The following is a 16,262-nucleotide window of genomic DNA, read 5'->3' as shown; positions in this document are numbered from 1 at the left end:
CCCAGCCTCTCTCTCACTATTTAACCAAGACTGTGCAAAACCTCAAATTTTATCAGTTTGCAGAGCTGGGTGATGCATCAACACTTGCAATTACGCCAACATTCCTCTGTTCAAGAAGGCTGTTAATGATATGGGCCATGCATGGGTGTCTGGGAATCATCTTCCAGGATCAGGCAAGGTAAGCAGTTCCACCCTGCAACGAGATGTGAAGGACTGACTCCAACAGTATCTTCTCCTATTCCTCCAGCAACGAGCCACTGCCCAAGGAGGATAATTAGCCTCACCTCGAAATTCCAAGAAGGTTCCGCCCCTTCCAGTTCCATCAGTACAAAAAGGAGCCATTCTCAGAAGGCGGTGTCAAACATTAACTCTTTCAGGGCTGATGTCGACTTTTGTCAAAAGGGATCATCTAGATGGTAATCAACTGTAAGCTTTGACAAAACCAACTGCTCGGTTTTAGTTGGAAGCTCGTTGCTAGAAGGAAAGTTAGATTCATTGGTCTGACCGAGATTTCCTGCACTCGTGTGAGTAGCAAGGCGCAAACAACGGCAAAAATGGCACTGACATTTGGCGAGAGATCAAAGTGAATGCGGAAAGCGTGGAAGATGTTTTGCCTGTTATCTCTGAACTAGACTATGACTTGTTGGACTCAGATTTTGATACTAGTGATTGAAAACGAATGTGAGGTTCCAGCTTCAGCTGATTGGTCCCCAGCTAATCGTGTTACTGACAATGTTCGCAAGGGAGGACTGCCACTTAATGATAGCAGGTAGAAACCAGATTGCAACGCACTGTGACTTGAACTCAGCCACGTAGCCTGGCAGCAAGCCTGATGCATATTCTTGGCAAAATGGCAGCCACAGCATGCAGCAACAGATGTTTTATGTTGATTTCTGTGTGAAACCATTGCTTTTCAGAAACTGTTTTTGGAGAAAATATTCAGCCCTCAATGAGTTAACCAGATGCTTACAGAGAACAGAGCTCCCAGTCAGCCTCTACCATTAAGGCAAACCATGCATCTCTTTCTGTTCTTGATTTGGGGAATACAGCAGTCTTTTCTGTTTCTTTTATTAAACGGGGTATCCCGGTTGGTGCCCACACCCTTTTTTGGAGTACGCTGGTTTCTCTTCAGTCACACAACAGTGTTATAGATGCTGCTGGAAACAGCAAGAGCCGACAAATAACTTAATATGAAAAATGACACCTCTTAATGCACTGATTAACATCAGTAGACATTTAGGCTTTGTGGTGGTTTAAATATGTTTAGTTCAAATTGTTCTGCTCTCTCATCTTTAGCCAAGTCAGATGTTTTCTCCTTTTTTGTAATTCTTGTGTATATTCGAGTAGAGCTGTTATTGTTGTAGTATATCTTGAGCTTCTGAAAAATGTTAAATTTACCCCATAGAACAAAAAAAGTATTATTCACCTAACCATCAGAATACAGGTTTGAGTGTGTGAGCAACACTGTGATGTGACAGATGCTGCCCGGATAGCCACTGGTCCCTGAATAATAATAAGCTCAAGAAAGAAATACAGTTTAATTTTTGCTCAAAAAAAAACCCTATTTGCACCCATGTGAATCCTTTACTTTAAAAATCCACATCATATATGACAGTAAAACCAAAATCCTACATTCACTCAATCAATCATTTATTCATCATGGGCATGATATTCTTCTAGAAAGCCGACAGCTGTAAAATAACTTCAAGTTACCTTCTTGGTCAATTCTGAATCCAAACTCATCATACTGGATTTCAGGCTCATCAGATTCTTCCTTCTATTATATACAAAAAAAAATAATATAGGAAGGAAATGAACCTTTCTGCAAGTTTAAGTTACGTATGATTTTCAGAAGTCAAATCTGAAGAGAAGAATACACTCACCTGGCAGTATCTGGCAAGTATATCTTGTGGCCACATGCTGGGTGTCAGGGCAGAGAAGGGCCCCCCGGGCCTTGGAGTGTAGCTTCCTGTGAAAAGAAACATGTTCAAGGTCCTTGGCCTCATTATTATGGTGTGCCACTCTTTTACAGAAGCTGTGACCCCAAAACAGCTTTCTGAAAAAGATGCCATCTTAACTGTTTCAAAGGTTGCGAGCCTAATGACATCCCAATGTTGTTAACAGTGTACCTGACATTGTGCAGTCCTCAGTCTGGTGTGCAGCAGGCAGACTCCAGTCAGTTGTTTAGAAAGGAGTGAAAGGAAAGCTTCTGAAATAAAAATTAAAAAAAAAAAAAAAAAAATTTAAGAATGTGACTGCACTTGGTTTACATCACAGGTGTTGAACTCCAGTCCTGGAGGGCCGCAGTGGCTGCAGCTTTTTATTCTATCCTTCATTTGTGACCTGTTTTTGCTAATTAACTTCTTTTACCTTAGTTTTAATTAACTTCACTCAGACCCCTTAGTTGTCTCTATTTCCTTAATTAGGAGCCAAACAATAATGAGACACGAAACGAGCAAACAGGTGACCAGCTCACCTGTGCCCAGCACATAATATCTGAAAATAACGAAAGGTGAAGGTCTCAGTAAGGTTGATCTCTCAGGTCACCAAAACATTTTGACGATGTTCTTAGAAAAAAACAGAAAATCAACAGTTTTAGAAATGTCTGCCGTGGCAGAATGAGAGCAGCAACAAGCTGTGGAATTAAATAACAGGTTTAATTAACGGCAAGAATCAGCTTTTCATTAGGAGACTGGTTGGAGTGAAAATTGGGTGGAGTTTGAAATCCCAATTTAGCTGCTCATCTGTCGGCTTGTTTCACATCTAATTTCTGTTTGGCTCTCATTTAATGAAGAAAGGAATCAATTCAGAGGACTGATTCCTTATAAACAGGGCTATTAAAATGAAGGGAAAAGGAGTTAATGAGCAGTGAAAACTGGTCAGTGATTAGGAAAAGGGTTAGAATGAAAACCTGTAGCCACTGCGGCCCTCCAGGCCTGGAGTTCGACACCCCTGGTTTACATTTATACATTATATAGTACAATACAATACTACATGCACTTACTGGCCTGACATTTTCTAAAAACCCTCATCAATTATACATTAACAGGCCCACAGGTCTGAATAACTTAATATGATGTTTAGAGGTGCATCCTTAACATGTAGTGCTGCTGACAGACAGGTGCTGTAACTGAAAAACTTCATTAAAAATAAATGGACGGACGCCAGTCTACAAAACTCAATCCAGTGTATACGAGACCTAGACCCAAGACACTCACTTCTGCGTCTCCCAACGTGGTTCGAGTAGCTTGGCAGGCCCAGTTCATCTGAAGCGCACATGGACACATGTGGGCCCTAGCACGTTCTGGGCACTGAGAGATAGCAGACCTGCTGCATGTAGCACAGAAGCTCCCGGCCTTGCTCAAGGAAGTATGATGACGTCTCATACAAGCAGAGGAGTCTGGCGACACACGTCAGCATCGCCGGGCTCAGCAGAGCAGGTGGACAGGCTTTTCCTGTCTCTTGGTGTTGCCATGGAAACTCCCAGAGGCCTGTTCTGTACAGTGAGTCACTCTCCCAGCCTGTGATGAAGAAGAAAAATTCGCCGAATGTGCCCAGCAGCTAGTGCACACACTGCCCTGAAGTTACCTGTGTGCTCAGTTTATGTTGAACAGACACACCTCTAAAACACGAGTACCAAATACCAGAGTTCAAAAGAGGGTGTGAGCTACAACTACAGAGGGGAAGGCAGTTCCTAGATAGGCACCGACCTGCGGGTGTGAAACATTAGCTTGGACACACCTGTTCAGCATGCAGAGACAAATGGGAGGGGCACGTCTACATGTACCACCACTGTGATCACTCACGATACAAGCAAAATGTACCAGCACCCCTGTGTGGGCGTCAGTCTGACACATTAGGGTGAGGAAATAAGGTAAGCGAGCAAAGAGTTAGGTGGGGCATTTCATGTAATACTCTACTGTAGAAATAATAAGCAGAGAATGTGAGATTAACATATGGAAGATGATAACACGGGCCAAAGTACAAATAAATAATAGGCATGAACTGTTCGTTGCAATTTTTTTTTTAAAACCACTGCTGACTACTAGTGGGAAGAACATACAGTATATACTTGAGACCTTAAGGCCCTTCTCCATGCTGGACAGGATTAAATGAACAAGAGTAGAATGCAACACAAAAGATGAGCAAACAACTTAAGCAAACCGATGGGGCGGGACACCCCACCCCAGCACATTCCGGATCACATCCAGGAAACGTTCAACATGCGCAAATAGCTACAGCACCTAGTAGACAGACCCCTTCTGAGTGGCATCAAGGACTTGCTCTCAATGACAGCAGCATACTGAAGAGTAAGCTACTTAAAGGAAGAACACACTAGAAACTTGCATGTAAGTTTGGTGTTGGAGTAATTCATCTTACAATCACACAAACCATTAGCCAAGTTTTGTTACGATAGAGAATATAAAAATGTGTTTTCAGAAAACCTATCCCAATTTAGGAAGGGGAACTACAGGCCACACTTACTCACATCTATGCATACTGTAGTCGTACCACCAATCAGCCTATAACACACATACATGATTTAAAAATTAGTTAAAGAGTTAATAATTAATAAATTGAGGTTACGTCAGTTCTGGTGATTGATGTGCTTGTTCATTAAGACCCTTACTTAGTAGGATATACAGTGCTCTCCTGAATGTTTGGGACAAAGACACATTTTTGCTTTATTTACCCCTCATCTCCATGGTTTAAAATTACAAATCATACAATTCAGACATTAACAATAATAATAATTCTTTGCATTTATATAGCGCTTTTCTCACTACTCAAAGCGCTCAGCAATTGCAGGTTAAGGGCCATGCTCAAGGGCCCAACAGAGCAGAGTCCCTATTGGCATTTACGGGATTCGAACCGGCAACCTTCCGATTGCCAGTGCAGATCCCTAGCCTCAGAGCCACCACTCTGCAACTCAACATTGTGATTAAAGTGCACAATGCAGACTAAATTTCACGATATTTGCAGGCATTTCGGTCACACCATGTAGAAATCACAACACTTTTTATACAAAGTCCTCCCATTTCAGGGCACCATCATGGGTGGAATAGTTGGCAACACAAGTGTGATGGCTCTGAGGCTAAGGAACTGCACTGGTATCTGGAAGGCTGCCCATTCAAATCCTGATAGAGCCAGAAGGGATTCACCTCTGCTGGGCAGAAAATTGCTCCAGGGGTGCTGTACAATGGCTGACCCCGTGCTTTGACTCCCAAAAAGGTCACGCGAAAAGACAATTTCCCCTCAGGGATTAAAACAGTGTATCTAATCAAAAAAGTCAAATCAAAATCAAATTACTCAGATGCGTTTCATTGCTTCATTAGTGCAGGCATAAAATACTTTGGCTTGCTTCTACTTATAGACTACTTGCCATTATTAACCATGAAAACAAGAGCCGTGCCAGTGAAAGTTAAAGAAGCCATCATGAGGCTTAAAAACAAGAATAAAACCATCAGAGACATCATTAAAACCTTAGGAAGACCTAAATCAACTGTCTGGAATATCAAAGAGAAAGAACGCACTAGTGAGCTCAGTAATCACAAAGGAACTGGTAGGCCACTGCTGATGGCAGAAGAATCCTCACTCTGGTTAAGAAAATGCCCCAAATGCCTGTCCCACAGATCACAAACAGCCTTCAGGAGGAAGATGTGGATGTGTCAGAAACATCTATCCACAAAAGACTCAGAAATACAGAGGCCACGTTGCAAGATGCTAACCATTAGTTAGCCACAAAAACAGGATGGCCACACTACAGTTTGTAAAGTACAAAAAAAAAGCCTGCAGAATTCTGGAAAAACGTCTTGTGTACAGACAAGACAAAGATGAACATGATCAGAGTGATGACAGGAGCAAAGTGAGGAGACCAAAAGGAACTGTCCAAGATCTAAAGCAGACCACCTCATCTGTTAAACACGGTGCTGGGGGTGTTATGGCTTGAACATGTATGGCTGCCACAGGTACTGGCACACTTCTGATGGAACTGCTGACGGCAGCTGCATAATAAATTGAGGTATATAGAAACATCTGTTCAGGTTCAAGTAAATGTCTCCAAACTCACTGGACAGCGCTTCATCCTACAACAAGGTAAATTATCCAAATATAATGCTATGGAAAATTCTTGAATGGCCAAGCCAGTCAACCAATTTAAATCCAACTGAGCAGGCCTTCCATATACTGAAGGCAAAATGTAAGGGGATAAGACCCTCAAACAAGCAGGAGCTGAAGATGGTTGCATTGTAGGCTTGGCAGAGCATCACCAGAGAAGCTCCTCAGCACCTGGTGATGTCTATGAATCGCAAACTTCAAGCAGCTGAAGTATAAGGTGAGATCAAGCACAGGTAAAATGCATGCCGAAAGAAATCTCTCAGTCCAAATGTTTGTTTTAAAAATATTTAGTGAAAGTTAAAAGCAAATAATCCACACAAGAATAAAGAAAAAAGTTGTTACACACATAGAATAAAAGGCAAAAAAAGGAAAAATGCATCTTCTCTAAACTTAGCTTTTCTTGAGAAACTTTAGTTATTTCTGTACTTAAAAGTTCTTAATTTCTTCTTCAAAACTTAATCTTTAAGTATATAAGAAGTTAAGAATCTTTCTTAGCTGCTTCTTCTTCTGTATGCACTAAACGTACGGCACAGTACTTAAATAAGCTTTTTTAAAAATTTTTTAGAGTTACTTCACACACTCAAAAGGTCCATAGGCCCGTAGGCACAGGCACAGTTTAAAACCTTGTGCCCGCTACACCTTACACATGGCAAGGCTGGTCACTAACTGAAGATAATGTTTAGTCAGAGCCAAGGTTATTATAGTTTTGCCTTTTCATATTAGTTTTTATTTCTATATTTTTTCTGACCTTACTTGGAAATTCAGTTTAGTTTTAGTTTTCCTTCATTGTGTATTTTTAGTTTTAGTTTTTATTTCACAAAGACATTTCTATTTTATTTTTATATATATTAGTTTCAGTTTTAGTTTTAGTAATTATGGCATGGAGCGCCTACGGAGTTAGTTTTGTGTCACAATCAGACAGAACTGTACACTTAACAGATTTGGATATGAGTTTAATGTTAGTGGAAGCTTACTACACTGCCTGGTTTACTATCTTGTTTTGTTTTTGTCTGATAAAAACAAGCATAAACAAAACTAGACACTGAATATGAACAATTTTACACAATTTTATCATTTTAAAATTATTTTCTGATGAAAATCACAGGGGCTTAGGAAGAACAGGGATCTTAGACTTGAATGAGTTTGCAGACCCCACCTAGCTGTATTGAGGGAAACAAAGAACAACAAGCATGTAGTGTCAAGGTTAGGGGCAGTGAGACTTGAATAGACCACCATAAAGGACAGTAAACCAATAAGGAGCAGAGCAGGAGCAGGTAATAGGAGTACAGACAGACATAAAACAACAGAGATCTCAGAGAGTCTGAGATTAAGAACAACATATACATTATCTAAACCTGTTTATCCAGAGTAGGATTGCAGGAAATCTGGAGTCTACCTCAGCAGGTTTGGATGCAAGGCAGGAAAAATCCCTGGTATGCAATATGTATGATAAGGCTGATGTTAAGAACAAAAAGAATATGATATTTCAACTATCAAAAACCGGGAGTGCTCTCCCCTCGATTTTCTTGTATACTCAGATATGGGGATGGACATTTGAGGAGTAAACCACAAGACAATGATTATATTTTTATATTATGTACATTAAGGAACCATCAACAACAAATCAAATTAATAATATATAGAACAATTATTATACAAGTAAAGTTGAACAAATCGGACTCTGCAGCTGTATAAATAAAAAAAAAATCGAGTATATGTTAAGGTAAAGTACCACTTCCGGGTGATGAATTTGGCCCAAAAGTTAATACAGATCTATAATTGTGGCGTAACAACCACATGCTGAATTTCATCCATCTATCTAGTTGCGTTTTTGAGTTATTGTGTTTATATACACACACACACACACACACACACACACGATTCCAAAGAACAATATTGTTGGACACTGGTTAGTCTATAACGTCAAGATTCATCAAAATATCTTGATTGAATTTTTTCATGATTACTATACTTTCTCTAAGACTCTATAATAATATTAGAAAGTAAAAACGATTTCTCCAGTGTGAAGTGGCAGGTGAATTGCTGTCAACAAAAAGCAGACACCTGAGAAATAAACTGAAACGTTACTCACTCGTGATTTTTCTCTGCATATGGTAAATGTTTTGTTGACAAGCACATTCTGATTTCAGCCGTTTGAATTACATCTTGATATACAACAAGCGCAAAGAAAGGAAGCACGCAAATCGCTTTGTATTTCTCACGCTTTATGCACCTGCACTCAGCTTGCTCTGTCACCGCAAATGCTGTGTGAACAGCCGCCCTCCGTCACCAGCCGCCGTTCACTGGATGAATATATGCGGGCGGCTCGTGGTGGATGACTTTCTGTTTAAGAGTTAAAACTTACAAGGGTTAAAGACTAACGGCAAGAATGTTCATTCAAAAACGAAAACTAAAAATATTTTAGTTAATTATTTTATTTCAGTTAGTCTTTCCAGCTTCTTTAATAGTTACGTTTAGTTTTAGTTTTTCATATCGGTTTTGTTAATTACTTTATTTCAGTTTACAAAAATGTTTTTTTAATAATAGTTTCAGTTTTGATTTTAGTTTTCGTTAACTATAATAACCTTGGTCAGAGCTGTTAGAAATGGCAAGAATATACCAATACAATTCTACTTATGGGGGTTATACGAACCTCCCATAGATTTTGCTTTCTCATCTAGTAAAATATTTATGAATCTTATATAACTAGGAAAATGGCTCTTACACTTAACATCCTTGAATGCCTTCCATGGGATTTCCTCCAGCCACACTAGCAGACCAACAAACGTACTTTCCTTATTCTTAGCATCGGTTATTTGTGGGATCATCCACCTCAAATATCAAATACTTTACCTTGCTTGTTCATCACTTTCACATAATTTTGCATCAGTCTAAGATTTATACGAAGAGAACTCAAAAATATCATTGTTGGGTCAACAAGAGTTCCACACTTTTCTGCATTAGAACCACATATTCAAGGAGAAGCCTAGATGTTTAGCATGGCTGTCCCATTCATAGCACTTGGTATATCTGAGCTGCATTACTAGTAGCAGTGCCACTACTTTTAGATCACCACAGATGTTCAAGATGTAGAAATGGAAGGAAATCATAAAAATAGGCAACTGCAATAAAACAGTACGTGATAGGAAAATTGAAAGGCAATTTTTGTGATCAGTGAGCCAAAATCCAGAAGATACACCCAAAAGTGTTCAGTAAGTAAAATCTCTTGTCCAGTGTTGTTGAAGCACAGTCTCCTCAGTCTAAACTCAAGTTGACTGTTCACTAACACACCAGTTTTTGAAAGGTTTTACTTAACCATTCCTTAAACAACTACTGTCATTCATTTACCTTCAATATACATTAAGCTTACTGACCTGTAGTTGCTAGGATAGGCCTGATCACAATTTCTATAGTGTAATTGATGGATTTTTAACTAACAAGAAAATAGATGCGATGCAACCAATCACCTAAGCTGGACTACAAAAACAGTGCCCATATCCTTTAATAACGCAAATCCAGCGTGACAACAAGGAGGAGACTAGAAATGATCAGACAGCCAGATTTTCTCAAACTTGTTTGTTTAGTTTTGAGAGGATACCTGTGTAACTTGCATTTAATGCAATTCACATTATTACAGTAAGGTTGTTACACATTTTATTGTTTTGGAAAGCGTCCATAGGACAGGGAGTTATCAGTTTTTAGATGTGTTTGAGCAAGTACAGTATACCCCATGAAATGCTTTTTCTTTTAACATACAGTATTGTTGGCACATCAAGATTTGCTCTCCATTTAAAAAGTATCTTTAAACAAAAGGTGACATAATTTTAAATAAAATTAAAATTTGTCTTTGCAAGAATTTATTCAATAAAAAATCTTAAGTTTGTAGAAAAAACAAGTCCGCCTTTGGCTATAATAGCTGCCAGTGCCCCCTCATGTAGCAATTTTCTATAACTGTCTAACAGTCTCCGACATCGACCAGGAGGAAGTTTTTCTCACTCCTCTAGGAAGAATTACTTCAGCTCTGCAATGTTTGAGAGTTTTCTTGCTTGTTCAGCCCATATATCACCCTGATTGAATTCAGGATTTTGCCATTCCAGAGCTCCCCCATTTATTTCATTTCAGCCATTCCTTGGTGGATCTATTGGTCTATGTCGAATCATTGCCACGGTGCAAGGTCCAGATTTGGTTGTGCTTTAATCTTCTGACAGATGGTCTCACATTATCCTCAAGCACCATCTGCTACAACAAAGAATTTCTAGTGGTTTCTATGATAGCGAGCTGCCCAGGGCTTGAAGCAAGAAAGCAGTCATAAACATTTCCATCACCTGCAAAACAGTTGGTATTGGGTTCATCAGGTCAAATGCTGTTTTTGACAAACCTGTCTTCTGGTACTGTGGCCAGATTACTTTCTTTCCCTTGACCATCCAGAGTACATATTTCCAGAAGTTCTGGTCTTTGCCTATGTGCCTTACCCAGATGTTCCTTTTTGCCAAAATGTTTTCCTTCTGGCACATCACCCATGCAGATCTATTTTGTGCTGCCTCTTTCTAATGGTAGACTCATGTCCTTCGACATGGACAGTGGCAAGAGCTACCTGCAAGTCCCGTGATTAAATGGCAAATCTTTCAGATCACAGAATGGTTAATTTTCAGTTGCTGGGAGAATCTTTAAATATACCTATGGGTCTGGGAAGGGATTTGTAATCTTATTTATGAAGGCCTCAGAGAGCTCCTCCTATTTAGGCATGGTTATAACACACTTCAACAACAAAGAGCAAACCAAACTAAATGTCTGAGGTTTAAATAAGACAGGTCCATACCAGATCCTATCCAATGATGCTTAATCATTAACCCGATCTGGTGCCTAATTGTAGGTATTTGAAGGATTAATGATAAATGTAATGGTGTAATTACTTTTTCCACATGTAAAATTTGCATGTGTGTTTACATAAACTATACGATGGACTACAAAAGGTAAATGTGACATGATGATTGTTATCAACTTTATCTACTGATGCAGTTTAGATAGATAGGATAGATAGATAATTAATTTTAATATAGTAGGCAAGATAGATACTGTAGATAGATTGATCATTTTAGTATAGTAGGCAAGATAGACAGATCAATCATTTTAGTATAGTAGGCAAGATAGATATATAATTTTAATATAGTAGGCAAGATAGATAGATATTAATTTTAGTATAGTAGGCTAGATAGATAGACTTCAGGGACAAGATTATACACCTGTGCAAGGCTGGAATGGGCTACAAGACCATCAGCAAGAAGCTTGGTGAGAAGGTGACAACTGTTGGTGCTGTTATTTGAAAATGGAAGAAATATAAAATGACCATCAGTCGCCCTCGGTCTGGAGCTCCATGCAGGATCTTGCCTCATGTGGTGAGAATGATCATGAGAAAGGTGAGGGGTCAGCCCAAAACCACGGAAGGAGCTTATTAATGATCTGAAGGCAGTTGGGACCACCACAGTCACCAAGAACACCACTGGTAACACACTACACCATAATGAATTGAAATCTTGCAATACTCCCAAGGTCCCCCAGCTCAAGAAGGCACATGTACAGGCCCGTCTTAAGTTTTCCAATGAACCTCTGAATCATCACGAGGACAAGGAGTTACTGGCAATACTTTTTACTGTACCTGCTTAAAAAAGTAACGCTTAGTCATTGCTTAGGTAATCAATTCTCACTTAGCATTCTGTTTGATGGCAGCTAAAAAACAGATTCTGACTGTCTTCTTCTGATAATGCCAAAAAAGACAACATGAAAAATGTCAGTTTTTATTAAATGTGCATCGACACAATTATAATGGCAACAATAACTGTTCCACAAAGACATTTCAGCGCAAGTTGTAGATTTATACTTTATATACTGTATCTATTTTTCACTGGTAAATCAATATAGCCTTTCATGTTTCACTCATTTGTATGCACTAGGAAAAAAAATCACTTTAAATCAGTGTTTCTTTGTAGCAGTTCTGTGCTAAATTACCTCTTTGTGTCCATCAACAAGCAATGTCCTTGCCCTTATAATCCATTAGCAAAGAAATGTGAACAAAATGTTACCTTATAAAAGCTGTGAGTCAAGCAAAGAAAAAAAAAAAAAAAAACACACTTGTTTCTATATTTAGAGAAAATATTTTAATTCTTAAAGAGGGTCACAAGGGCAGATTGGTGCAGCAATTAGCACTGCTGCCACACACAGCCAACAGCCTGGGTTAGAATCTCACGCAGGTCACTGCCTGCGTTGCACTTGTATGTACTCTTCATGTCTTATGTGGACTGTTCTTAAAGCATTGCAGTTTATACCAATAAAGAAGTGCATGTTAAGTTAATGAAGACTTTAAAATTGGCCCAGTGTGGGTAAGGGTGGTTATGTACATGAATGTGCCCATTGACAAGGCACCTGTCCAGGAGTACATCCTGCCCAGCATCTAATGCCGATATCAGCGGCCTGTCTGCTTTTGGCCCTAAAATTGAATTAAGCAGATTAAAGCTGATGCAACATTACACGACTTCTAGTCGTTGGGGATGACTTGTCAACTACAGTTGCTGAGCTCATCATCAGCCCATGCCAATTTATACAACTAAACATGTCGGGCATGTCCATTTTAGCAACTGCTTACCAACTTTCCAAAACAGTCTTGCTCATCTCTTTTTCTAACAGGTAACAGTTTGCTGCCTGACAGAACTGGTGCTGTACAAAGGGGTAACAGTTATGGCAAGTTCAGCTGCAACCTTTGCCCTTTGTGTTTTTCTATTTTCCATTTTATTGAGGTACGTAAAAAACGAAACATCGGACAGACAAGCTTCTCCTCTACCCAAAACACCCACATTCCTTTATCCTCATCACTTCATTATATTTGCTGTAGTTTTGGATGAGCGTTAATTGGTTGTCAGCTCTCATGCACACAGAGCCCACCCCTATGGAATGAGTACGTCACTGGGTATGTCACATAGCGTGACTTACCTCACGGGTGCTCGCCACCAACAGACTGACTCGCCAAGATTATGTAAATGAAGGCAATGACCGAAAAATAATCAAGTGTGGCAAGGCCTTAAGAAAATAACTGTAGAGATAATTTCATTGAGTAATTGTACGCACTTTTAAGCATTTTTGAAATGCAGTGCTTAAAACTACTGTCTGGTGCTACCAGGAATAGCTCAGGCCCAAATATTTTGGCTTAGCAGATGTCAAATGGAAGGATGGATGTTTACAACTAGGACATTACTCGTCATAAATCAAATCATAGATCTCCACTGGTCTCATTATTATCTACAATTATCTACAACTACAATTATCTACAATTGGGTGACACCCTGCCCAGATCTGGTGTCCTGCCTTGTGCTCAAAGCTAACCCTGAATTGAATTAAAAATAGGATATGCTACCCTTTTAGTTCTCCAAATGAGCTTTTTCACCAAATTAGACACTTATGAAATAAAGGACAGCACTAACAGCACAGTAAAATAGGACTTATGGACCCTCAGCTCTTTTACTTAATCACTACTCCGCTTATTCTGGAAGTTTCAGAAGTTACATTCTGCTATCCCCTTCAGCCTCAGACTGCCCTAAGTACATTGTCTACCGCTACTCTGCTTGATCATACAACAAATACAACCCAAGTTCCATCAACTTGCACTTTAGAGGATAATTAACATGTTTCCATTTTAAAAAGGGCTTTGTTATGTCAGGAACTTCCACTTTCACACTGGCATCAGATGAAAAAAAAAAAAAACACCCATCAGTGCCCTGAACTAGCTCAATAAGCTTTTTGACATGTTTTATGTTTATAAGCCGACCTATTCACATCTCTCCACTAGAATTCAAAGCGGCACATGAGGAAGTCTCCATCAAAGCTCTCCGTCAACCCAGGAAGCAAAAACAGGAAACTTAAGCTGATGGGTACTCCTTTGTTCAGCACGCCACAAATATTTACTGCTACAAACAACTTGTTTTAAAATGGGACAGAAAGAATAAGTCATACGAGAGCTTTTCCATAAAAAGGATAAATACTGTAAGGAGTACATACAGTCAGGGTGTTTACTTGCACTTTAATTACCTGGTTATTCACTGATACCTAGTTTCTCAAATGCCTTAGAGACCAATAACCGGAATTTAAGGTTTATGAGAACCTATTTAATCCGTACATTTTTCCACATTCCACATTAACCGGGCTTCACTTAAGGAATGTGTAGTCGGCATGCGTGTCCATTACGCTCTCTTCACCTGCTTAGCTTCACACATGGTTTCAGCAGGCAGAGTTGGAATAGAGATTGAGAGCATGAGCGGACAGCGCGTTGTCATACCCACAAAAATAATTCCCTGAGGTAAATGCTCAGACAAACACATTATTATCTCTCCTGGCTGAAATAATCTCAGTATTTCAGAAATTGATAAATTTATATTGATGAGCTGAACATACAGGGCTAAACTCCACAGCCCAGTCTCAGGAGCAGTGTCGAGGTAACATGTTAAAAGTAACATATGTTAAGTAGTCGGATTACTTTTTAAAGAATAAGTAACCCATGTGATATTTAATTTTATTTACATAAAAATACCTGTTATTACTAGGGACGATCAAAAACGTTCCATATTTGTTTTGTTTTTTTTAACTCTATTAAGAATTTCAAAAACAAATTATATTCCTTTTCTACATACCTTCATTTGTGATGCAATTTTCCCCAGTGTCGTACCAACATTTTCATGCCCAATTACTACTCCTCCCGCCTTCACCGTTTACAACAAAAATATAAAAGTGTGGAAACGTTTTGAATGTCCCTCGTATTAATGCAGCAGCACTTGGTGTCAGGCATGAAGCGTACGTACCGGTATGACACTCCTTTACAGGGCTCAATTGTACAGCCAAGCACAAATGTGTGTGCTGCATGCAATCCTGTAACAGAAACCTATAAAAAATGTCAGTTTAGTTTTCATCCAGCTATTTGCTTTGGATATGTTGAAACAGTGGGATCAGGTGACACAGCGACCAGTGTTCACACTGCGAATGATGAGAGGCTCTGGTCAAGGATCTAAAAAAAGGGGATCAATATGGTTTACTTCACAGCACATAATGGGCTAAATGTATTTATAAAACACAAGAAAATGATCAGGTTTGGCTGTGTTTCTAGTCAATTTCATGAAGTTTCATGTACAGAATTAGGATTTAAATAAATGCTTGCCAGTCAAATGTGCAGTTTTTCATACAAAAGTAAAAGTAAAGAAAAAGTAACACAGTGCTTAAGCATTACATTTTATAACAAACTAGCTGTGTAAGCTTGTGCTGTAAAAAGCCCAGGGTCCTAGGAACTACTGAAATCGTCAGAAACAAAACTGAAATGTAGAGAAGTCACGTTATTGAAAGGAACTACTCTGGGCATCTCTCTCCTAGGAGGTTTCGTTTTGCAGACATGCTTGAATCGATTGTATATTACCGGGTGAGTGACTTTGTCTTTCTTTGGAGGTTTAATTTTGCCGACGTGCTCGCCTTGCTTGTGTATTAGCGGCGGGAAGAAAAGTAAAAGGGATACCGTTTTGCCGATGTCGTCGCCTCGCTTGTGTATTAGCGGCTAAGCGATTGTCTCTTTCTTCGGAGGTTTCATTTTGCTAATGCGCTCACCTCACTTGTGTATTAGCGGCTAAGTGAGTTTCTGTTTCCTCAGAGGTGGAGCCCTTACCCCAACCCCACCTCTCACTTCCGGGCCGGACAGCCAGACACACACACTTCCACGCGTAGATGTTTATATATAAGACTAGCCGTTCCCCGCGGCTCCGCCCGCAAAGCAGTGTGAAATAGGACAAACTTTAAAAATCAATAACAAAAAGGTGTTGCTAGCTAAGCAGAGGCATGGTACACTCCAAAACACAGACCGGCTCCCCACTCCTGACGTCACACTTCCCCCTCCCCTCGGCCCGCAGCCTCTGTCTTGGAGTAGCACGAATATATCACACCTGCAAGCGTACTATGATTCTTAGCATGATGACAGAAGCTGCATAATCAACTGGAATGTTCAAGCAAATTCTAGGAAAAAAAAAAACATCTAAATACGTTAAGCAGTTCTCTCGTTAGAAAAGTGGCCAGACATACAGACATTGGATTTTATAATATATATATATAAAATATAAATACTG

At 39.5% G+C, this 16,262-nt stretch overlaps 1 protein-coding gene across 2 annotated transcripts in view; it reads right to left on the bottom strand.

Moving 5' to 3' along the window:
• The window catches only part of sgsm3 (small G protein signaling modulator 3), a 73,629-nt gene that overhangs the window by 46,118 nt on the left and 11,249 nt on the right, over window positions 1–16,262 (bottom strand). For both annotated transcript variants that reach the window (XM_028815226.2, XM_028815225.2), the window contains exons 2-4: window positions 2,130–2,209; window positions 1,884–1,969; window positions 1,714–1,777 (exon numbers count right to left, since the gene is read on the bottom strand). In XM_028815226.2, the coding sequence (XP_028671059.1) occupies window positions 1,714–1,777; window positions 1,884–1,969; window positions 2,130–2,136 (157 nt within the window). In that variant the 5' untranslated portion in view covers window positions 2,137–2,209. The remainder of the gene's footprint in view (window positions 1–1,713; window positions 1,778–1,883; window positions 1,970–2,129; window positions 2,210–16,262) is intronic.

The sequence above is a fragment of the Erpetoichthys calabaricus genome, chromosome 12 (genome assembly GCF_900747795.2).
Source record: "Erpetoichthys calabaricus chromosome 12, fErpCal1.3, whole genome shotgun sequence".
Taxonomy (NCBI): domain Eukaryota; kingdom Metazoa; phylum Chordata; class Cladistia; order Polypteriformes; family Polypteridae; genus Erpetoichthys; species Erpetoichthys calabaricus.
Note: the sequence above shows the minus strand (reverse complement) of the source record. Positions and strands in the feature narration are given on the sequence as shown.